The 25,838-nt window shown below is 27.0% G+C and overlaps 1 protein-coding gene and 1 long non-coding RNA gene across 6 annotated transcripts in view; one reads left to right on the top strand and one right to left on the bottom strand.

Annotated features, from left to right (window-relative positions):
* LOC123259392 (pikachurin-like) overlaps positions 1-25,838 on the top strand; it is a 108,093-nt gene that overhangs the window by 68,567 nt on the left and 13,688 nt on the right. For all 5 annotated transcript variants that reach the window (XM_044719879.1, XM_044719875.1, XM_044719878.1 and 2 more), the window contains 3 exons: positions 1,804-1,948; positions 18,406-18,592; positions 23,383-23,522. In XM_044719879.1, the coding sequence (XP_044575814.1) occupies positions 1,804-1,948; positions 18,406-18,592; positions 23,383-23,522 (472 nt within the window). The remainder of the gene's footprint in view (positions 1-1,803; positions 1,949-18,405; positions 18,593-23,382; positions 23,523-25,838) is intronic.
* LOC123259395 lies at positions 625-12,820 on the bottom strand. The gene is made up of 3 exons (XR_006508226.1): positions 12,740-12,820; positions 11,902-11,905; positions 625-638 (listed from the first exon to the last, which is right to left on the bottom strand). It is a non-coding gene; the product is annotated as an uncharacterized LOC123259395 (long non-coding RNA).

Here is a 25,838-nt window from a genome sequence, read left to right as displayed (position 1 = left end):
AGTTGCAAGTAAAAGTAGTTAGACAAAATATTTTTCTACGACAAAAATAAATATTTTATTTTTATATCTTAAATATCAGTATCACCATTAATATTTCTATTCATACGACACGTAGCAGACTAAAATGATTTTATCCTAACGCCCTCGTTAAAAAAGCAACTCAAGTATTTAAATCCTCATATTTGCATTATTTCCCGGGTGTTCTTTCCCCTAAATGTTTTATTAAGACTAATCAACGGTATTATTTATGAGACTATAAATTATTCATAACAAAAAGAATCCATTTTTCATATAACTAATCAATGCGGTGGATAGAGTCTTTGATCATTAAAATTCATGATCTCAAACAGAAATTAAAGTAAAAGGTGAATAATATCGGGGATAAAAACTAGTACCGGTAGTTTAAAACCAACTTATTCATTTTCAATAAAATATTCTTGTGAATTTATCGTGAAGTTGTGTTACAAATTTAATCAACAAATCTTATTTAAATTCTGGAAATATTAATAACAATAGTATTGCTTTTTTTGGCGAAGATATTAATAAAGCTAATTAAAATAAACACAAGCAAAAAGATGAAAGAAGAAAGTTGACGTTAAAAAGTCGCTTGACCTTGGGATAATAATTATTATTTTTTACTATCCAGCTTCCGGCGGGATGAAAAAGGCCTTCTATCGCTTGAGACTGCAGCTCATATTTTAGTTCTTTCTAGCGTTAACTTACAGGCCACGACTTTTCGTGACATTTAAGTTTCAGTTCAACACCTTTGCACTGATAAAAATACACTATTTAATTTTTAAATTAAAAACTATTTTTTATTATTGATATATTTTTACTGTTACATTCATTTGAAGCTTGATAAATCTTAATATTTACTTATTTTTTAAGAAAATTGTATCAAAAACTTTCAATTTTAATTTTTTTTTACAGAATTATTTGCAGATAGAAAGTCGAAAAAAGCGATTTTTATTGATTTTATTAATGTTATTACCTTTTACAAATAATAATTTTTCTAGCTCCGATCTTTATCAAAATATCAATTTTTAACAACTTGGCGGCTTCACAAAAAAATATTAGATTGAAATTTTAACTTTAAATTGTTTATTAAAATATAAAATATTAATCGGAATTATTAATCCTTCGATCAATGTCGAAAAAATACTGATTACTTCAAATTTCTTTTGAAAAAAATTTAAAGTTTAATTATTAAAAAATTTTACTAAATATTCTAGTGTATAAATTTTATAAAATATAAAACTAATAAATTATTAATTATTTTACATATTATTTTATATTTTTGAATGTTTCTTTATAAAAAATCCAGTCTTTTAACCAAAAAAATGCCATTTTCTAGTATAGTCTCAGTTATAGTACCGACATACGACTGTTTTCATCTTTTAAAGTTTAGTTATTAAAAATTTTTACTAAATATTCTAGTGTATAAATTTTATAAAATATAAAACTAATAAAGTATTAATTATTTTACATGTTACTTTAGACTTTTAAATGGTTCTTTAGAAAATATCCGGTCTTTTAACCAAAAAAACGCCATTTCCAAGTATAGTCTCAGTTAAAGTACCAACATACTACTGTTTTCATCTATAAAAATTTCGAAAAATTACTTACGATGAAAAAAATCTATTATTAAAGAAAAAACCTTTAAAAATATAAATTTAACCTTCTAAATTAATTAAACATGAAGTATACTTTTAGATTTAATACTTTTTCATAAAGTATACCAATTTTATTTCCAGAATAATTAATTACATTACTAACTCGTATAAATGTCTTGTTTTCCTGCAGATTTGATTGCGGAAGCGGGGTCGGAATTGTAAGGAGCGCCGAAACAGTAAAGTTGAATGAATGGAATACCCTGAATGTGTACAGACACCGTTGGGACGCTTGGATTCAGCTGAATGGGGGCAAACGTGTCCAAGGAAGATCCAAGGTACACAATTATGCACGTAAACTTGTATATGCGCAATGAAAATAATTGCACCGAGCAAACGAAATCATGAGCTCCGGTAATCAAAGGCAAACATTATGCAGAGCAAAATTGACAGCCAAATGTCATTAATATTATTATTATTTTAGAATAATAATGATAATAATAACAATAAGATCTGAGACCGGAGCAATCTAGAGTGTGTCTAAACCATTCAAATCTGTGACAGTTGAATCCACTTGCCCGGTTATGCTCAGTTGTTGTTGGTCATACTAATTATGTTGGTATACCATGTGGTTCTATCTGCTAATTGCATCTCACCGCATTACACCATTCCAAATATCTGATAACTTATTTTATTTTGTTTCATTATATTCCGTTGAACATTCAGGCTTTACTGGATCCTCGCTATTAGTTTTGCCGGGAAATGGCCGCAGTAATATTTTGCGGTCGGGTGTACAATGACACTTTTGGTTTTATTCAACGAATAAAATATTATTTTTATTTTTTTCTTTATTGCACACAGAAAAAACTCAGAAATTTTTCGGTAATTACTTACAACTCCATTTTACCCTATATTTGGCCATAGAAAATTTTCTTTTTTTTGATTAATTTTTTTCTTTAAATTGTTTGTTTTTTATAAGTTAAAGTAAGTTTTTATAAGTTAAGATAAGTATTTAGGCTGCATTCGAAAATACTCTATCTCTAGGTACATAATTAAGAAATGGACCTTGTATCTTGTGAACTATTGAAATTTTTAAAGATATAAGCTCATCCCGATGTTATACTCATCAAGACCTTTCATTTAAGTACCCACATCATTTTTTCATATATTTATATATATTATGTATATGTATTAGGGTGTGTCAAAATGTAACTCCCCCGGAGAACATTTTAAAATTGGAATTTTGAGTTCCGCTTTTAAGAGGGGCTGCGTTTGGGCATTTCCTGAGATATTTTGGTGTGAGACGATGTATTTGATTTTCATAGAATTTTTTAACAGAAGCTTAGTTTGGGCATTTCCGGTGAAAATTCAAAATTTGGCCGGAAGTGCCCAAATAAATTTCCTGTTAAAAATCCTATAAATAATTAAATGAATCCTCTCACCCCGAAATATCTCAGAAATATACCAAACACAGCTGCTGTTAGAAGTGGAACTCAAAATTCCAATTTTAAAAGGTTCTCCACGGAAGTTACATTTTGGGACACCCTAATATGTATATATAAAAAATATATCAAAAATGCATGTGGGTACTCAAATGAAAGCTCTTAATGAGTGTAACATCAGGATGAGCTTATATCTTTAAAAACGTCAATAATTAAGAAATTACATTGTATCTTGTCAGCTAATGATATTTTTAAAGATATAAGCTCATCTCGACATTACACTTATCGAGACCTTTTCATGGTTTCATATCATTCTCACCAATAATCAATTTATGATGATAAGTATTTAGACTGCATTTTAAAATGCTCTATCTCTAGATACATAATTAAGAAATGACCTTTTATCTTGTGAATTATTGACATTTTTAAAGATATAAGCTCATCCCGATGTTATACTCATCGAGACCTTTCATTTGAGTACCCACATCAATTTTTCATATATTTTATATATTTATTAGGTGTGCCAAAAAGACGATATTTTTTTTTTCACTCTTAGCCCAAAATATGATAGGATATGTCTAAACAAAAATTCTGTCAAAAGGCCAGCTCTTAATTTCAATTTTAAGAGCTCCTTCATCGAACTTTAAGTTTTCCCATATAAATAACATGGAAAGTACGGTTTTAAACAGTATTTTACCCTGCAAGCTGTGAAGAAAATTTTTTGATAAAATGAATGATTGGACCTTTTTAAGCATTAAATTTCTGAGAAAAATTTCATTGAGTCATAAATCAATCGTCATTATTTAAGTTTTTACGGATCTTTGAAATTTGAATTTTTGAAAATTTTACGTTTTTGCATTTAACAGCCAAACTATTGGAGATAGAAAAAAATTAAATGGCAATTTTGTAGTTCGTTTGATGCTCTATAACAAAGTTCTTAACAATTTTTGTATAATCAATAACAAAAAGCTACAGACCTACAAAGTTTTGTTTTTATTATTTTTCACTTTTTCAATTGAACTATCGATGATATAGAACAAAAAATTTAGTATAAATTTTTTAGTATATCAAATTTGCAACAAAATTGTATAGGTGAGATCTTCACTTGAGTTATTTGCCAATCTTTGTACAATTTTTTCAATTTTACGATTGTATTATGTGAGTTGTTTGCAGGCAATGAAAACTTATTCCACACCTTACTAACCTCAAAAGAACAAGTTTAGCACTTTCGCGGATAATTCGTTTTCTGTTCTATGTTTGTAGAAAACAAACATAAAACGTCACGATTCATCGGTAATTTTAAATTATTTAAATTTTTCGATTCGAAGCCAACTAAGTTGATGTATTTTCTTTGATTAGTTTTACTAGACATTGTTTTTTTCCAAAAAGTATAATTGTTGTTATTACATAAATAACTCTTAAAAACCAACCTCAATTGAAGACTAATTAAAACGAAAGACAATAGAATTCACTAATTGGCGTTCTCCCGGGGAAAATTTATCAATTAAGCGGTAAAACAATAAATGCTTAGAGGGCGTTAAATGCGAATTCCTTAGGATAATTTGAATTTAAATTTGAATATTGGCAGCAATAACAACTTCATTTTTATAGAAAACACATAGTTCAATGCAAATATTAATATTTATAGAAACATAAACAAAAAACACTGAGAATATATTTTTGTGTAATAATTTTTCTGGGTTAAATTGCGATTAATTGATATTGAAAAGGAAACATATTTCTTTAGAGTCTAAATATATAATCAAAACTATAAAAAACTTTTTATCTGTTTTATTTGCAAAGTAATTATAAATTTATTATCATCATTATTTAATCTAATCGTGTATATTTCATCATAAACCATAATTATAATAATCTAGTCATAGTAAACAACTTGAAGGAGGGTTCTATTTCACAAATTCTTGTTGTAGTTCTTCTGATTCTTACTGGATTTTAGTAAACAATTTTTGATCTAGGAACTGCAGACAGTATATAAAGTTTACCAAGCATAAATTTGTAAAAAATTGAATGTACTTTATATTTATTATTAATTTTTATATATATTATTGATATACTACATGATATAGATGAAAAATCATAAAAATAGAATTTGTTGAGCCTGTAACTTTTAACCATCAATAATACGAAAAATCTCACCTATACAATTTTGTTGCAAATTTGATATACTAAAAATTTATACTAAATTTTTGTTCTATATCATCGATAGTTCAATTGAAAAAGTGAAAAATAATAAAAACAAAACTTTGTAGGTCTGTAGCTTTTTGTTATTGATTATACAAAAAATTTTAAGAACTTTGTTATAGAGCATCAAACGAACTACAAAATTGCCATTTAATTTTTTTTTTTCTATCTCCAATAGTTTGGCTGTTAAATGCAAAAACGTAAAATTTTCAAAAATTCAAATTTCAAAGATCCGTAAAACTTAAATAATGACGATTGATTTATGACTCAATGAAATTTTTCTCAGAAATTTAATGCTTAAAAGGTCCAATCATTCATTTTATCAAAAAAATTTTCTTCACAGCTTGCAGGGGTAAAATACTGTTTAAAACCGTACTTTCCATGTTATTTATATGGGAAAACTTAAAGTTCGATGAAGGAGCTCTTAAAATTGAAATTAAGAGCTGGACTTTTGACAGAATTTTTGTTTAGACATATCCTATCATATTTTGGGCTAAGAGTGAAAAAAAAATATCGTCTTTTTGGCACACCCTAATATTTATATATATGAATATATGAAAAATATATCAAAATACATGTGCACTGAAAAAAAAGTTTTCTACGCTTCAGGATACAGTATCGCTACTGTCACTATACGCACGTTACGAAACACTGGATCGCTATGGTCACTATCCGTTTTGCTAATTTAGCGATCTATTGAATACACCTAGCGGTGACGGAGAAACTAACTTTGCATAATTTATTATTGATGTTTCAAATAATGATTTATATGATCGAAGCCTAGTTTTAAATATTTTATCCAGTAATAATAATTACGACAATAATCACCATGCACTTGATAATTGTCGATAAACAATGACAAATGAGGTTTGGAACTTACGCCGAAGACACTGGCGCTTCGAGGTTAGATCGCGACCGTCAGGATCCGTTCCCTGATTATAGCGATATGCCGTTCACGATACAACGGATAGTGAAGCATAGAAAACTTTTTTTTCAGTGTGGGTACTCAAATGAAAGTTCTTGATGAGTGTAACATCGGGATAAGCTTATATCTTTAAAAACATCAATATTTAAAAAAGTACAGTGCAATTTAACAAAAGTCATTATTAAATAAAACTAAATTTTAATTTTTTATAGTTCACAAGTCACGGCAGTCACATAATGCTAATTTCAAATAATTGTCTTAGCGATTGAATTGCTTCTCTGTAAAACTACATTATAGTAATTGCTTGCAATAGTTTAACAATCAAGACTTTTGAAATTTCAAATTTAACGATAACTTTTTAAAAGTTGGAAAAAAGAAACTTTTAAGATTAATGTTTGAAATACTAACAAATTTCTTTTCCAAGAACTTTATGGTTCTTCAAATAATAATTTTTACAGTTCACAAAATGAAAATAATCGGGAATAAAATAAAAATTTTAATAATTTTAATCGCAAAAGTGATTTAACACAAAAAATGGAGTAAAATAATATTACAAAAAAGGGAGTTCAAATAAAACTTAGTGACATCGTTAAGGAAATAATAATTGGCGATAATTAAGCAAAGTGATGAAGAGGTATACCATCACCATCATAATTTCGTAGACGCAAGATTAAAATTCATAAGTTGAATTTAATTTAAAGGGTGGTAAAGTTTGAAGTTTCTAGCTGTATAAATTCTGTTAAAAAAAGATGAGAGCTGGATAGTCAGGCTAGGCCGAGTGAAGATTAAATGTTAAGGAAAAAAAGGAATTGTTGAATGTGCCCTTATCCTTATAGGTATAAGTACAAGTGTAAGTGTCCTGACCGATGGGATAATAAAATGCCGAGCTGTGAATAGCTGCTCGAAAAATATTTAAAAAGTGGTTGGGTCCGTGCTAATTACTGCACGGCCTGTCGGTGATAGGGACACCGGGTGCTTAATGGTACTCAGCTTAAGTGGGTTTGCATCAGGACCCATTTGCCACCGCTCTTGTCAACTTTTAAGGCCATTATCTCACCGTCAAGCTCAACCGTCAGTATATATGTATATATTCACTCTATTAGATCTTAAGAACCGCGTTTTAATATAAATCCAACAGATTTTGTCCTTTACTACCATTTATATAGATATATATGGATATAATTTATTTTCTGACAGGGGTGTTATATCTTGTTCTCGCTGGATATTCTTTTAATCCTATTTTAACTACATGTACGTTCATTTCTGACCACATATCATTATTAATGTGACTTTAAAGTTATGAAATTTACACCCGAGAATTATAACGATTGAATTATTATTATTTTTTTTTTCTTAATTCAAAACTAAAAATTACCTTAAAGATTACACAAAAAAATATTTTTAAGATAAACAATAATTAATTGTATATAAAAATTAATTATTGTAAAAAATTTCTTATTAAATGTAACAAGTGATACTGGAATCATTAGACACGGATAAATTTTTTTAAATGTATTGAGAAAATAAATTAGGACACAAATTATTATTATTATTAAATTGACATTTTTATTTTTATTTCACTTCGATATTAAATACTTGAGCCTTAGCTTTCTAAGTACGAGTTAGTGTAGTGCTTATGCGACACCTAGCGGAAATTTTATGCAATTATAAATTTTTAAAAATCTGTTTCTATTATTATTATTATTTTTTTTTTAACAATTAATTACATAAGTAGTCACTAGATGGCGTAAATTCATTTTAACTTTCCGCAAATATTTGTATCAATTTAAAGTAATGAATTAAATTTATTTATTTATTTAATTTAAATACCAAGGCAATAGTCGAATGGCAAATGATACAAAGAGAAAGAGTAAGAAGTACATATAAGAATATAAACAGATCTACATAGATAATTAACAGTATTAGGATTATGACGAATAGCACATATGCAATGTTAACAATCAAAATTTTAAATAATGTAATCAGCTGAATACAATCAATAAAAATGCGGTACACGGAGAGAATTTAATGGTAAATACAACTATCCGATTATTGTAAAAACAGGCTTCTTAGTATGAATGATTGCAAGAACTATCCAAATTGTTAACTGAACCATCCAGATAGTTACATTTACCATCTGGATAATAATTATTACCATCTGGCTGGTAACTTAAAGATGGTAAACTTAATCATAATATATGTTAACCGCTAAAATCATGTTGATTGTAAATTCTACAATCATGATGGTAATTATTACCATCGCAGCTAGTAATATGATTAGTCACTATGTGACTACCGTGACTTGTGAATTATAAATAAACAAAAATTTCGCTTTGTTAAATTGCACTGTACTTTCTTAAATATTGACATTTTTGAAGATATAAGCATATATTTTATATATTTATATTTAATATATATAAATATATAAAATATATGAAAAATTGATGTGGGTACTCAAATGAAAGGTCTCGATGAGTGTAATATCTGGGTGAATTTATATCTTTCAAAATGTCAATAGTTTACAAGATACAATATCATTTCTAAATTATTGATATTTTTAAAGATGTAAGCTCATACTGATGTCACACTCATCAAGAGCTTTCATTTGAGTATCCACATGCATTTTTGATATATTTTTGATGTATACATATATATAATATATATAAATATATGAAATATATGAAAAATTGATGTGGGTACTCAAATAAAAGGTCTCGATGAGTGTAATGTCGGAGTGAGCTTATATCTTTAAAAATGTCAATAGTTGACAAGATAGCAATGTCAGTTCTTAATTATTGACATTTTTTAATATATAAGCTCATCCTGATGTCACACTCACCAAGAGCTTTCATTTGAGTACCCACATGCATTTTGATATATATAAATATATAAAATATATGAAAAATTGATGTGGGTACTCAAATGAAAGGTCTCGATGAGTGTAATGTCGGGATGAGCTTATATCTTTAAAAATGTCAATAGTTAACAAGATAAAAGGTCATTTCTTAATTATGTGTCTAGAAATGGAGCATTTTCGAATGCAGCCTAAATACTTATCATGATAAATTGACTATCGATGAGAATGATATGAAACCTTGAAAAGGCGGAAATTCAAATCAAAACTTTTGCAATGACACTAAATTTCAAAAAAAAAAAACGGATTTTACCATATGACTATCCTGGAGACAAAATTTTTTGGAGACAGAATGTTATTATATTCTGACTCTAAAATTGAAAAAATTTAGTTTTTTATACTTCCTGTTTAATTTTTTTATGATTGCAATCATGATGATTTTAACTATCTCCGATGATAAAAGTTACCATCTAGATGATAAACCGTATCCTCATAATTGTGGGAATTAATATATACTGATTGTACTAATTACAATCGCCGGATAGTTGCATTTATCATCTTAACTTTGTAAAAGTTAATAACCATCCTGGATAGTAGAAGCTACAAAATAGGGATGGTTACCGTTAACATAAAATTCTCTCCGTGTAAGTAAAAGTTAACAAGAATTTGAGCTGTGAATGTTTAAAGTCAGATTTAGGTTTAAATATAAATTTGAATTTGAAACACTGCAGTTTACACCAATTTTAATAATTTGAAACATCACCAGCGATAACAGGTAAAAAGCTCTCCTTTATAATTGATGAAATAATGAATGAATTTTCGTAGGAGGCAGTTTAAAAAATAGGGCTTTTAAGCGTGACATTGTTATGTTTAGCAGCCGATTTACTCGATTTTTTCTCAAAAGTGACTTAAACAGTAATAATTTTCTTTGTGTGCAATATATTGAGCTTTTACCTATAAGCTACAAAAAAATATATAATCATCATATCTCTTCACATGATTTGTAAATAAAATAACGTAAAATTTTCTACTATGTACATTATTTTTATTTTTTTTTTTTTTTATCAAATATCGATTGAAAACTTCGGTACAAAGTGTGAAGTACAAAGTTAATTTAAATGATAAATAAAAATAAAAAGTTTGAATTCAATGATAGAGAGACATAAAAGGTTGATTACTGACTAATAAATAATCCATCCGGCTATGGCTTAATACATCACTCACACTTTGACATATCCACCCAAAGATAAATGACCACATCGGACAGCCGTTATATATATATATATATATATCATAAATATATATAAAGGCCAAAGTGTATTAGTACGAGCTGCATGAGCAGAGCTGAGTGTACCGCACCTGTGTGAGCCACACCCTACAAAGTAATCCAATCTTTTATGGTCGGCGATCCATACGAGAACTGTAGCAAACACCAAGGCTTACTTTTATAATTATTTTTTACTCGAAAAATTTTTCCTCCAAGGTGTTTGTTTTTAACCACCTATCTTTTTATATTTACATCAATCAATTAATTCTCTGAAGGTTATCTTTTTATAGAAACTAGAGATTCGATTCAACTGGGAGAGTTATTTTAAAATTGCATCAACACATTTTATTTTACTTGATTTATAAGAAAAATGTTTGACAGTAATTTCCATCACTGGGCGCCATTTTGTTTAGTGCTTTTTGGGATGAGTAACAGGCAACATGTACTGTACTTTTTGTAAATTTAGTTTTTAAGAAGTTCTGTAAATTTATTAGCTTCTGAGATAGTGTACATGAACCAAAAGATCCGAAAACATTACTTCAGGTTTCGTGTTAAAAGTTTCGCTGATGAGATGAATGAGTACAATCGGGGTCAGGACATTATTTTTGGCTCGAAAATATTTTAATGTAAATATTTAACATGAATTATTGTTTGAAAAAAAATATTAAGATGGAGAAAAAATTTTTTTATATTATTTAAAATTAAAATAATAAATTTATAGATAAAAAAATAAATTTTATTGATATTACAGAAAAATCTGTTTAATTTACAGTTTTAGTACTGTCAAGATATAACTCTCGAATTTACATTTTTAGAAATGTAAATTTGATATTTTACAAAATTTTAATTTCACTTTGGGAGAAATATAAAATTTACATTGTAAAAAATATAAATTTAACATATGAAAAAATTTTTTATTTAGAATGTATAAAAAATGTAAATTTTGCATAGAAAAAAATTTTTTAATTTACACAAAAAAAAATGTAAATTTAACGTGTAAAAAAAATTTTTCATTTAGAATTTCGAAAAAATATAAATTTTACATTGAAAAAAATTTTTTAATTTACGCGAAAAAAATTTGTAAATTTAGTGTATAAAAAATGTAAATTTTATATGAAAAATTTTTTCAGCTTACACAAAAAAAAATGTCAATTTAAAATGAGGGAAAAATTTTAATTTTTATGGAAAAAATATTTGGAAAAAAATTAAACAGCTTTTTTTGTAAACATGATATGAAATGGCTATTTAATTTTTCCATAACTATTTCTGTAATTTTCATATATATTTATTTTCCACATATGCTCAATATTTTATGATGTAGAAAATGCAAAGATTTAATTTACGGGAAAATTCTAAAGCTTAAAATTTCTTCAATGTACCTAGATATAATATATAAGATTTGGAATAAATTAAGCATGAATCCTAGATGTACTTTCATCATTTCGGTACTCGAGCTGAATACATCTCTAAAAATCATTAGCATAAAATAATCAGCGCAATGAGAAAGAGTCTCAGTACAAATCTTTGCAGTTGTTACGAAATCAATGAACAGACAAAGAAGGAGAAGGAGCGTTGACATCAGCAAATATCATTGTCTTTACAAAACTAGTTTACCCACTGTAAAGTCCAACCAGCCCACACAAAATGTGAAGCATCGGGTGCTGTTCGTCTGGCTGTTACTCCTACGGGTGTTGGGACATCCATTGAATAAGAGAATAGAATAGAAGAGAAAGAGAGAAAGAGAGAAAGAGGACAGAAATTCAACAAAAGACAGCCGTTTCCTGTAACGCGATTGAGATCCTTTCCACCATCCAACATTATTCTCAAAAGTATACGTCAAGAACTCAAGATATATTGTGTATATCTATAATAAAATCTGGTTATGAGCCATAGGCATTCAAATTTTCCATTACTTCCCTTTCCTTTCAAAGAACTTTCTATGAAGATTCAATGAATTGAATCTTATTAACAAACCAACGCTATATCATTACTTTATTCATTGCAAAGCATCAATACTGCAAGACATAATTAAGAATCATTCCCATGTTTTTTTCTACTTGCACTTGTTAAGAATAACTACTTTGTTGCGCTTGTATAGTAAATTAAATCTTATAAGTCAAATTGATTAAAGATGATCAAGCTCTTCAAAATAATTTTCGTAGTTTAAGAATTTTTCTCTTGTATCAAGTTAATTTTTTTTGTAATTTAAAATTTTAAAATATTTCATCAAATATCAGTACGCTCTTCCGGAAATTTTTATTTATTGAAAAAAAATTTATGACATTGCAGTAGCGGGAGTAACTCTTAAATTTTAAAGCAGTATGACTATCTCAAGCATTGGCGTCTTGTAAAAAAAGTTTCCGATATAAAAACTGGTCATATCTGGCTTAATATGGCCTTATATAACTCGATATGCCTATATATAATTTTTCAGTCAACGTTAGTATTAAAAATTTCCAACAGGTGTCGCATACTCGTTAAATTTTCTCCCTACTAGAGAGTTAACTTTCAGGAATTAAGTAGTAGAATAAAAACCTTTCAAAAATTGGTCATATCTGGCTTAATATGGCCTTATATAACTCGATGTGCCTATACATAATTTTTTATTCATAAATATCATATATACAAGTCAAACTTAGTATTAGAAATTTCTAACAGGTGGCGCATAGTCGTTAAATTTTTTCCCTACTAGAGAGTTAACTTTCAGGAATTAAATAGTAGAATAAAAACCTTTCAAAAATTGGTCATATCTGGCTTAATATGGCCTTATATAACTCGATATGCCTATATATAATTTTTCAGTCAAATTTAGTATTAAAAATTTAAACAGGTGGCGCATAGTCGTTAAATTTTTTCCCTACTAGAGAGTTAAGTTTCAAGAATTAAGTAGTAGAATAAAAATCTTCAAAATTAGTCATATCTGGTTTAATATGTCCTTAATAACTCGATATACCTATATATAATTTTTCAGTCAAACTTAGTATTAAAAATTTCCAACAGGTGGCGCATGGTCGTAAAATTTTCTCCCTACTAGAGAGTTAATTTTCATGAATTAAGTAGTAGAATAAAAATCTTGGACTAAATGACTTTTTTTGTTTAATTTGACGTTAAAATTTGTAGAAAAAATAAGAAATTATTATTTTCTTTCAAGATATAATTGTTTTTATTCAATTAAATCAAGAATCAAAATTTATCGACAAGTCTTTGGGGATAAAAACAATGACTAAAAAAAAGGCAATTTATATATAACTTAAAAATCGACTTAGCGACATCTCCAAGAGTGGAGACAGTAAAACTAGGATCGGAGATTTATATCTGCTCGAATGAGAATGTCAGTGAACCGTTCAACTATCCTTTTCTCAGCCATCTCGTAAATTGTCTTACTCCATCACTTCTTTACTGAGCCCGAAGCTTGAAGCAGCTCCAAAAAGCGTCCTAGGTCCCAGTTTTAGTTCTTAGGTCTCAGGTGATCCACATCCTCTTCTCCTCAGAAGCTATCGCTATCTATCCATTCTATTACCCGTCTATGTCTACTAAATCGGATTGTCACTAACAACGACCAGAAAAATAATCTTTATCTCTGGCTCATTGTCAGATAACTTTAATTACCTGACACTTTCTTTGGAAACCGCTAAGATAACTCAGTTATATTTAAAGTTTCACTCCAGGCATCTTCAGCCTATTTTCATTTTTAAACCGAAATTTTCAGTATTATTAATACTATGCAATTCGATTTGGGAATTTACAACCTTTGCCGTAATTTTTATTCATGGTTACTAAATTAGTTAACTACTTTTGAATTTCGTTATGGGTTAAATTAGTTTTGTAATTTCATAATAGCTTAAGTTTTAATTTGTATGCATTAGAATTTTATCACTGTGGTTTTTTTTTTTATTTTGTAATATTGTTACCTAGTTTTATATAATTATAGGATTTTTAAGGGTGAAAAATTTTTGACTATTGTAAATATTTTATAGTGTATAAAATTGTGACATAAACACCAGCTTACAAAGAAAAAATCCGCTTCTTAACATGATACTTATGAATTATTTATCATTAATCCTATAAAGTCCTTCAAACATTTAATGCTCAGCCGTTTATAATTCGATAAACGCTGTGGGTTTAAAATTCTGCACAGTAGTACCTTTGAGGTACTTTAAATTATCAATGCCACTGACCATTGAAGTAATACTATCCTTTACAGATCAACACACAAAGAAAATATGCCAATAAATTATTAATTACAAACCGTTAATATAAAATTAAGGGATTATCTGCCCAGAAAAGCGATTATTCATTTTTTTTAAGAGCCTTTTTAATTGAATACTGCAAAAATGGACATACATATATTAGTGACTTAAAATTTTATTAATATTTTTTTTTTTTTTTTTACAAATAAATATCAGTTTAAATTATTGAAATTAAAAAATCTAAAAAAAATTCCATTAATATAAAGATATTATTTAATGAATAGTTCAAAGAATTATCAAAATATCTTTTTTTAAAAAAGTGGCAGCTTTGTAAAAAAATTTTCGATTGAAATTTAATCCTTAAATTGTTTATAAAAATATAAAATATATCTCTAAGGATATTTTTTTGGCATGTAGGAGTTTTTCTGGCATTTATTTTTTCAAGAAAATAAAAGCTTTTTAATAAAAAAAAAATAAATGATACTAGAATGAAAAGACATCTGATAAATTTTAGAAATTTTCTAACAAATAAAAAATTCTGAGTTTGGGTGAACCCAAGTTTCTCCGAAGACTCTTTGTAGAAAAATCAGCTGGGATCAGAAGATCTGACAGAATTGCAGCGAAGTACAACAACATTTCATTTAAAATGCCAAACTTCTCGACTACAATATTCGAACATTCATTTGTAATCTCTGCAATTCGATTCTGGAGAGAGCTACCAAACAAAGTCACAGAATCACTCAGCTTAGACTCCTTCAAAAGCTCTTTTTCATCATCAGCTCAGAGACTACATCTATGCTATTAAATCATTTAAAATCTTACACGTGTACTTTAGTGTAAACTTATATATATTTTTGTCATTCGGCTATTTGCATTGAAATAAAAATTGAATAAATAAATAAATAAAATATGATAAAAAAAATTCTATTTTTAGAAGCTCTAAAAAATTATAAATGCAATTTTTTTTTTTTTTTATCAAATCTGGTTTATTTTTCAAGAAAAATCAAAAATTATCAAGTATCTGCTAATTTTAATGTCATAAAAATAAACCGAATTGTTTATTTTAATTGCCTAATTTTATCTCAAAAATTTCAATTTTGCAAGCAGCCTTAGATTTCCTTAAAAAAAAAAAAAAAAAAAAAAAAAAAAAACAGCCACTCAAGAATATCTATCCCTCAATAATAAAGATGAACATCCTCATCCATCATCGACAATAACGGATACAGTAATCATGATCAGAATGACAATTAGGAGAAGCAGACACTAATATTGAGCATTATCCATAATAAATGTTTAATAAATTAAAGTGCATCAATTTAATGAACATAGAAGGCACGCGATCGAGACATCGCACAACATGTAACATTGGACTACATATGTACGGACTCCTTCCCCTTGCTCTTCTCAAACAGCATGCACATATATGCAAAGTCAAAAGCACACGCACTAATTCAAAGATATATATTTACCAGTGATCGTATTTACGTGACTCCTATTACTGAGCTCCACAAATTCACCTGCTGCAAATGTACATACTCCAAGTATACCTTCAGACGGCTGGTCTGTGTTTGTATGCATATATATAGTTATAGGTATGTGTGTATATATGCTAAGCACAACACATTGTCAGGATATCAACATGTGTATGTATGTGTAGATATCTGGTGAGCATTTATAGGTACTGGGCATGTATTATCCAGAATAGGTCCGGGTTGCTGGTAGCAACCCTAGCCACAGTCTCAACTGCTGGCATATCTCAACTGCTAGCTGCTACCATAGCACAAGTAATCTACTCACCATGTAAATTTCTGTCAGCAACCAGTGTGGTTGCATTTTACATGACAACTCTTGTCTTGAATGCCAAGAACAACGCCAGCTACTGTATAAATTAATCCCCGACAGTTTATTTATGGAAATATATCTGATTTTATGATCCACCCTTCAGGTGCTTTTAACGGAGATCGAGGGCCAATTTTATACATAGAAAAGAAAAATACATTATTTTGATCAAGAATTTTAATATTCAATTAAAACCTCTCTCGCGATATTTTTATCTAAAGTATTGCTACTACACTGATAGAAGGATTTATTTGTATTAAAAAAATATTTGTTAATAGTTAACAAATCATTTATTAGAGACCATTTTTTAGTATCAAACAAATATTTCTTAGTATTTAAAATGATTTGTTTGTATTTAATAAATCAGATATTCATTTATTAAATATTAATAAATCTTTTCAAATACTAAGAAATATTTGTTAAGGACTAAAAAGTGGTCTCTAATAAATGATTTGTTAAATATTAACAAATATTTTTAACTATAAACAAATCCTTCTATCAGTGTAAAGAACATAAATAAGGTAAAAGCCCCAATTATTGACGGGGGTCTAAATATTGACACCCTAAATTATTTTTAAATATATTTAATTATCTGTAATAAGAATAACGATCGAATAAATTTTTATTAAATTTTAATTAATTAAAAAATTGAAAAAAATCACTTTCAGTTCAAAATATTAAATATTAATTGTTAAAAAAAAATAAAGTTAGCACCAATTCATCAAATCAGCTGACGAGCGTCTATTTTCTTAACAATTTTGGTTAGAAAAGCATTTTTTTTAACTACCGAGTTTAAATTAATTTTTTCATGTAATTATATGATCTATTTTTTTTTTAATTAACAATATATAAAATATTTATAAACTTAATAATAAACTTAATAATATTTAAATAATGGGAGATAGATATTCTTGAGTGGCTGTTTTTTTTTTTTTTTTTTTTTTTTAAGGAAATCTAAGGCTGCTTGCAAAATTGAAATTTTTGAGATAAAATTAGGCAATTAAAATAAACAATTCGGTTTATTTTTATGACATTAAAATTAGCAGATACTTGATAAGTAAAATTTATTTTAAACAAGAAAAATTTCTTAGTTTAAGAATTCTACTCAAATCAAGAACATAAAGTTCTTCAAAATTATTTACTTGATTCAATTTAATTGTTTTTCTGTGTACTAATGATTCAAATTATTTTTATTTATTTATTTTTTTATTGGATTTATATGCCAAGGCTTAGCCGAATGGCAAATTGAACAATGTCTAAGTACAATTAATGAGTAATAACTAAAAGTTTAATTGAATCATAAAACAGAAACAGTATAATAAGATGCGATACAATAACTTATATGAGTAACATATCGGTAACTTAAAACAAGCCAAACTGGAAAATTTAATATAATTACAAACTGATACTTCAAGATTGAGAAAAAATTCAAACGCTTCAAATTCTTCCAATTAATGGAAGAATTTTAGTTTATTGATTGAAAGTCATAGTTTGGATCAAATTGCGGTACAAATACTATAAAAGGGTATAAAAAATTTTTTTTTTCGGATCCGACGTATGATACTGAAAAAAAAAAAAATTTATACGCTTTTATACCTATTCAATGGTATCTTTTGCTAGAATAATAGTTATGTTATCGATCGAAGGTACAAATTCCGTGAATCAAGAGTCAGAATTCAAGGCAATACATTTTTTAAGCGTAATCTCCACTTTTTCAAAATAATTATTGTTTTTTTTTATATATTTAAAAAGAATATTTTTCTTTTTTGATTTTAAAGAAAATAATTTTCTTGAGTGAAGAAAAAAAAAATCCTCGGCTGAAAAATAATTTTCTAAGTTCAAGAATTTTTTCTCTTGAATCACATTACTTATTTTATCAGTGTATAAATATATTCAGCGCAAAGATTATACACTTATAAAATTACATTGTTTAATTAAATAATTACCACACTTTTATACTCCAAGTTTCCTCGCAAAAATACTTCAATTTGTTTCACAAACTTTAAAGTATTGTACTGTATAAAAATAATTCAATCTTGTAAAAAAAAAAAAAGTGTAAATAAAATTCCTTTGCAGGGCTTATTCTCGAGGATAACATTCCAAGAGCCGTTGTTTGTTGGTGGCCCCGGTAACACGACCGGTCTGGACCGACTTCCGGTCAGAACAGGATTCAAAGGATGCATAAGGCATCTAGAGGCCAATGAACACCGTTATCGTTTTCCGCTGGCGCCTCAGGGAGACGCTGCTAATGGCTTTGATGTTGGTTCGTATATATTATGAAAGCTTAAATAATAATTTAAAACCGTTTTAAATTTAGTTTTACCAAATTTTTGTGGAGTTGTTAATAAATACGCCGTTTAATTAAATAAAATATTATTAAATCTTTTAATTACTTATGGTAAAATTTACGCTTCACAACTTGGACCGTGAAATTACATTTTATTCAGTCTCAAGTCTAAAGTTTCAGTTCCAACTATTTTTTCCAGCTTTATTTTTCAAATTTTTTTAGTAATTAAATAATTCACTATTTTTTTTTTAGAACTTTAAAAAATAAAATGTGGAAAAATTTTATACAAAATAAATTCGAAAAAAAAAATATTTTCGATGATTTAATTAAATTAAATAATAGTCGACATAATTACAAAAATATCTTGTTAAATTTATAAAGCTTTAATCGACAGTCATTCCCTATTAAAGCTTTTGTGGATTGACGGGCGATCGATATTATTATTTTAATCATTTAATTTAATTTTGGTAGAAATAAAAATAAAACTTAACCCAGTTTCTGGTGAATATACGCCGCATAAAAGTGAATTACAAGAAGTCTGCTACTATAATAATGATTATAATTACTGTTTCTGTTTCTGTTGTTGATATTATTCGGTTTTCGTACTTATTTATGAAAGCTAAATTCAAAAGAACAGAAGTAAGCACATTATCCTTCGCAAAGCCCATTGATTCGGTGTACACAGTAACGACAACACAGTAATAACAGCAACAACAAGAATATAATGTAATATCTGAAAAAGAAACTTAGAGGGCAGGAGCCAACCACCATGCCGAGGTCATAGAGCTTGAGTTCATATCGATCCAACGAAAGCCCCACCAAAACCACGGTTTTAAGTTTCCGTAGCTGCCAACACTCGATTAATTTTTTTTATCTGCCTTATGCTAACGATCAATAATTACTAAGTTTTTTTTTTGTTTTGTTCTATTGGAAAGTTCAAATTTTTATGAGCTTTAAGTTACATTGCAAATTAAAAAAAAATATTTTTTTTGTATTGAAAAATTTTGAACATTTTTTTGTTAAGAAAAAAATTAAATAAATTTTTTTTGTAATTTTAACTGAAAGTAACAAACTTTTGATGATTTTTTTATTTTATTAAAAAAATAAATTTAATTAATTTATGTTAATTTTTTATTTGTTAGTTTTAACTTAATACAATACTAAAAAATAATTTAATGAAAAAAAAAAAAATCATCAGGTTTGTTAATTTCAATAAAAATTTTTTGAAAAAAAATTGATTTATTTTTTTCAAACTCATAAAAATTATCTAAATATTCAAAATTTTTTAATACAAAAAAAATGAGAAAAAAAATCAAGTAAAATATATTTTTTTTTTTAATTTACAATGTAATTGAACTCATCAAATTTTTTTCAATAAATTAAAAACAACTTTATAATTATTGATCGTTACTACAAGGCATGTCTTATAGTTTATCTGCAGATAAAAAAAGTTTGGAAAATCCAAAAGTGCACGCTTCATAATCTCATTTTTCACAATAAAATTGATCAAAATAAAATATAAAAAGCAAAATAATAAAAAACAGAAAACTCTGCTATGGTTTAGTGGCGCTATAATTCTAAGGTGAGGAAAAAAATACTATAATAAAATGTATAGATAAGTATACAAAAAAATACAGTCATATATTAGTTTTTTATAAATAATAATTTAACGACAGTGAATTAAACGCTCATATTAATTGAGAAAGTCCGTCGTGTGTTATTTTAGATAATAAAAAAAAAAAATTATTCTGGTACGATCATTTTTTCGACCAATTTCCCTGTCACATACACCAATCCATAAACACAGGCACACGAACGTCCAGAAAAGATTATTTTTAATGTTATTATTTACTATGTTAAACAAAATAATTGTTATTGAAATCTATTTTATATGCTTGGAAAATTATTTGACTTGATATTAGTACACTCAGATTAACCTGTAAGTGCGACATAAATAAAAAAAAGTTTGGAAAATCTAAAAGTGCACGACTCATAATGCTCATTTAATTATGAAATATAAAAAAAAAAAAAAAAAACTTAAGTCGTTCAAAATTAATTGCCGAAAAAACAGCTGTAGTAGGAAGGTACTGCACAAGCGCCCCTGGTGGAATAAAATGTACATAATATCTATAGAAATAGATATATCACCATCCATGTTAATTTTACATGGATATATATAGATATACAATCTTATAGTTTTCGTTTTTTATTAATTGTAATTAAGGTAGTACCCTCGCGACTTCCGTCGTCAAAAGTTTGTGCTAGAGTGTATGGTACATATACTTTAGAGTCATTATTGACAAGCCTAAAACTTTTTGCTGTTTATGTACTTATTTTAGCCAATCACAAACGAGAAACTGATCGTTTGAAAAGTCTGGCAACACTGCGTGAGCGTTAAGATATTTTATAGTGGTTATACTGTAGTGTTTTGGACTAACTGTAGATTAACCTCTGTTTTGACACATGCGTTTATTTATTTATTTACATACATTTATTCGGAAATATAATTACAATGTCTGAAAAATTGACTTATAAAGGACGATTCATAAAAAAAAGTCCTTGAAAAACGACAGAAATCACTAGCAAATATGCAAATAACAAATAGAAAAAAATAATTGACAATATTGTTTTGTTTTTCAGAAAAATCAGTAATTGAATTTTTATGTTGATGTATTTACGGATTTAAAATTTTAGTATTTTTTTATTATTTCATCTGACTATTATTTTTATAACTTATGAAAGATTAATATATATTATTATATTCAACTTATTAACTTTTGAATTTTTATAAATATAGAAAAATACTTATTTTCATAAAATAAAATCATTGTTACTTTTTTTGAAATAAATAAAATTAATAACTATAATGTTACACTTAAAGTAAATTAAACTTTTCAAATTTTTCAACACATGCGCGTCTCATATTTTTTTCGCGGCTCACAAAACTTGCGTTGTTGCCACAGTTTTATTAACGTATCCCCTCCTCGGCTAAAGTCTGGTAAATTTTTCATTACTTATTAATAAATATCTCTGAAACTGTGTGGTAATTATCAATGAAATTATTTTTAAAAAATTGTTTAGTTGTTAGTTAACGTTACTCTAGTTTTTTAAAAGAATCCTAAGAAAAGTTTCTGAGATATAAAAATGTTTGTAGGTAAACTTTTCGATATCCCGTATACCGCAATGTAAAAGAGCGTTCAAAACTCAAACTTTGAAATTAAATATCTCTGAAACTAAATGGTCAAAAATTTTCAAATTGCGCCAATCGACGCAGAATTATATGAATATTAATCTGCCGAAGTTAAAAAAAAATCCTAAGAAAACGACTCTGGCGAGGGTACTACCTTAAACGACACTGGATTAATTAACCATTCGCATTCAGTGACCTACAATCGTCGATTAGAATTTAAAAAAAAAAAAATTTAACTCAAATAATTGATTTTTTCACAAGTTACAGTGTTTCCGGGGTTTCATACATGACGGACAAGAAAATTTTTTGACCTATTTTGATGTTTTTTTCCGTTTCTATTGTAGTAAATTAATTTTTAGAAAGTATGGAATTAATCTCCATTAAATTATCTCAACAATAGTATGCAAAATATCTTGATTCCGTGAACTAACAAGGCTATAATACTAAAAATAGTTGCTAAAATGAGGCGAAAAAAATTTTTCGATCGTAAAGCACTCTCTGATGCTTCGCATCATGAGTCGTGCAAAAATCAATTTCAGTTTCAAGAAAACTGCTTTTTTTGAACTGTCGAGAGTAGAGCACTTCCTCAACGCTTCGCTTATGAGGAGTGCAAAAAAGATCGACTATTTAGCTACGGAAATTTAAAACCGTGATTTTGGTGAAACTTTCGTTGCATCGATACACGGAAAAAAGTAAACTGTAAAATTCACTCGGATTTCGGTTAATTTTTACAGTTTCAAACAGTAAAGCGGACATCGGGGTGGCAAAAATATAAATATTACAGAACTTAATGTAGAAAGTGTAAAAGCCACAATTTATAATTTAATATCGAAAATAAGTAATTAGTAGCTGTCACTATAGTAACTAACGACTCTCTCATCTTAAAAAATTACAGTTTCAAACAGTAAAAATCGCCGTTTCAATAAATAGTCCATACTATGAGGAGAAGGGGGTCTCACTCTAGGAGAATTTAAAATTTGAAACCGTAAAAATTCTACTCTTAAAATATATATTTTACCAGTCCAAGCAAGTCAATAATTATAGTTTGATTTTTAGCGTTGCGTTTAAAATTTACTATTTTACTTTGTAAATATTGGCGTTTCTTGTATAGAAAATTTGGTAACTTTATTTTATACTTTTTACATACCATAAGATCATTTTTTAGGTATGAAATGATAAATATCAAAGTCAAAATTCTTCATTATTATACTTTAACATTTTAGACATTCACATAGCGAATATTACTGTTTGAAATAATATTTTCTTCCATGTAAAAAATAAATTGTAGTATTTAAATGATAAATATTACATAGTGATTATTAAAATCGCGATTGTACTGTTTGAAATGGTAATTTTTAGCAGTTGATCATTACTTACTATAAATCGACTATTATTTATTACAGTTTACTTTTTTCCGTGTACTATATTTAAAATATTAATAAAAATTTCTTGTTATAAAAATAAAATATAACTCATAAACCATAATAATGATAATATTAGGTAATAATGTAATGTAATAATGATTAAGTGATAACTGTCAATAGAGATATGCATACGTGATTTGTCATTGTTACAGAGGAATGCACAGCTGACAGGTGTAGTAAGGTGCCGTGTTCCCACGGGGGTAAATGTCTCACCACTGGTGGAGACACCGCAGTTTGTCTCTGTCCTCTTGGTTACACTGGTGATCTCTGCGAAACCCGTGTCGATTTACAGGTAATTATAACCATTACGCTTAGACACATATGTACTCATCATTTTATCATTATGTCGTTGCACATAAATATCAAACTCTTCAACAGTGAATCGACAATTACTATTATTACCCGAGAAATCGATTAGTTAGCGTAATTAGTTTCAGTTAAAAGCCGATTAAAAACGTCCAGACGGAGCGCTTAATATTCAAACCCAATTATGAGATAATTTTTTTTTTTTTTTTACATATTCTAAGATCATTTTTCACTATTCGAACTTGTCACTTGAAAAAGAATGAATAATTACTGATTTTTAATTACGTTAATTGTCAATCAGAGCATTACGTACGTTGTGTAATGCAGCCAAATATTTGCCGAGCAATATATACAAAAGTATGTATATAAACTTACGTTTACTTTATATATTTAATGTGAAATATATATGAAGCTGTCGTAAAGTTTCTACGCTGTATAAACGTGTCGTATTAATTAATTATTTTATTTAATTTCAAATTTCTCTCCAAGTTAATTGAAATATAAAAAAGACTACTTTTAGCTTTAATTAAAAATTTTGTTTTTTATCCGCGCGTTAGTTTGTAAAAAACTTTTTTTCATGGAAAATAAAAAAAAGTTACTTTGAAAAATATAAAAATTTTATATTATGTCTTTATATGATAATTATTATTAATTAATAATTAAAATGAAGACAGTGGAAGAATTTATAGTAAAAAAAAAAATTTTTTTTTTTAATTCACGCTAAAGTAAGTGTCAAAATAAATTATAGTTTTTTGACTGTTCTTTAAAACTTTATCGTGAAGAATATATTTTTTTTTTTTTTAAGAAGAAATATAGTGAAAATTAATCATTAATTAATAATTAAAATGAAGACAATGGCGGAATTTATTGTAAAAATTTTTTTTTTTAATTTACGCTAAAGTAAGTGTCAAAATAAATTATAGTTTTTTGACTGTTCTTTAAAACTTTATCGTGAAGAATATTTTTTTTTTTTAAAGAAATATAATGAAAATTAAATTTCGTTTGAATTTTTTAATAAAATTACGGATGAAAAAACTAGCGTGTTATCACAGAAAGGTGCGAAGACTTGAAATGGTTATGGATTTTCGGGTCATAGTTCCGTGCAGTCGGAAAGTAACGATCCGCTGGATGTAGTAACCGTGTTCAATTTACCTTTGTTCGTTATTTTCCAGCTATAACCATCAATTACAAATTTCAATTAATATAAGTCCATTAAATATTGATACTTGTTTGTAGATGTAAATTTATAAAATTATTTATTTATTTATTTATTTATTTATTTATTTATGTGGAGTTAAAGTATTGACTTGTCTGTATGCAGACGAAATATTTCATACAAAAGTTACAAATAATTACAATAATTTTTGAATTTAAATACGAGCTTTCAAGACTGTCAATACTATCACTTAGCAATAAATTCTTTGAATAATTTAAAGTAAGTAATAGAATGAATGTCACTGAAATTCCACTTCATCAAACTTCAGAATTAGTTTAGTATAAATTATAAAAATTTCTACTCGACTTTAATTGATCGATTTTTAATTAGTTACTAATTAAATAAACTTATCAGAAAAAATTCTCTAGTGGCTCGAATGGAACACAATAGTCAATAGATAAATAAATATATTTCAAACAATAAAATCGTGATCGTAATAATTAAATAATTAATTAAATTGTGATATTTATTGTTTAAACGGTATAATTCAATAATTATTAGTCATATATATCATTTCAAAGAGTAATATCAGCTGCACAATGATAATTGAACATTTAATAATTAATAATTTTAGCTTTTTCGGATAATATTGATATTTAATATGCAATTACATGAAATTAATCAATCATTCGAACGTCGAATTGAGCGTCATTATTTTATCGACTTGATAATTACTAACTACATTATTTATTAGGTATTTTTCATTAACCGAATGGTCATATGATTGATAAATAAAATTAATGAATAAATAATAAAATAAAAAATTTAAGTTTTAATGAACTGAGAGAAAAAATTTATTTTGAGAAAAAAATGAGCGATGTTGTAAAAAGAAATTAATTTGTTGAAAATTTTTTAATAATTTTATTTTTTAGCTGAAGAAATGAAAATTTTTCTCGCAGTAACTTTCTTGTTGAAAAAACGTTTTTTTGATGTGAAAAAAAAAATAATTTTAAATAAACAACTTATGAATTTTCATGCACTGAAAAAAGAATTTATTTGTACCAAAATATATTTGTTAATAGTTAACAAATCATTTATTAAAGACCACTTTTTAGTATTAAACAAATATTTCTTAGTATTTAAAAT

This window comes from Cotesia glomerata, linkage group LG2, assembly GCF_020080835.1.
Source record: "Cotesia glomerata isolate CgM1 linkage group LG2, MPM_Cglom_v2.3, whole genome shotgun sequence".
NCBI classification, from domain to species: Eukaryota; Metazoa; Arthropoda; class Insecta; order Hymenoptera; family Braconidae; genus Cotesia; species Cotesia glomerata.
This window is presented reverse-complemented; position numbering and strand designations above follow the sequence as displayed.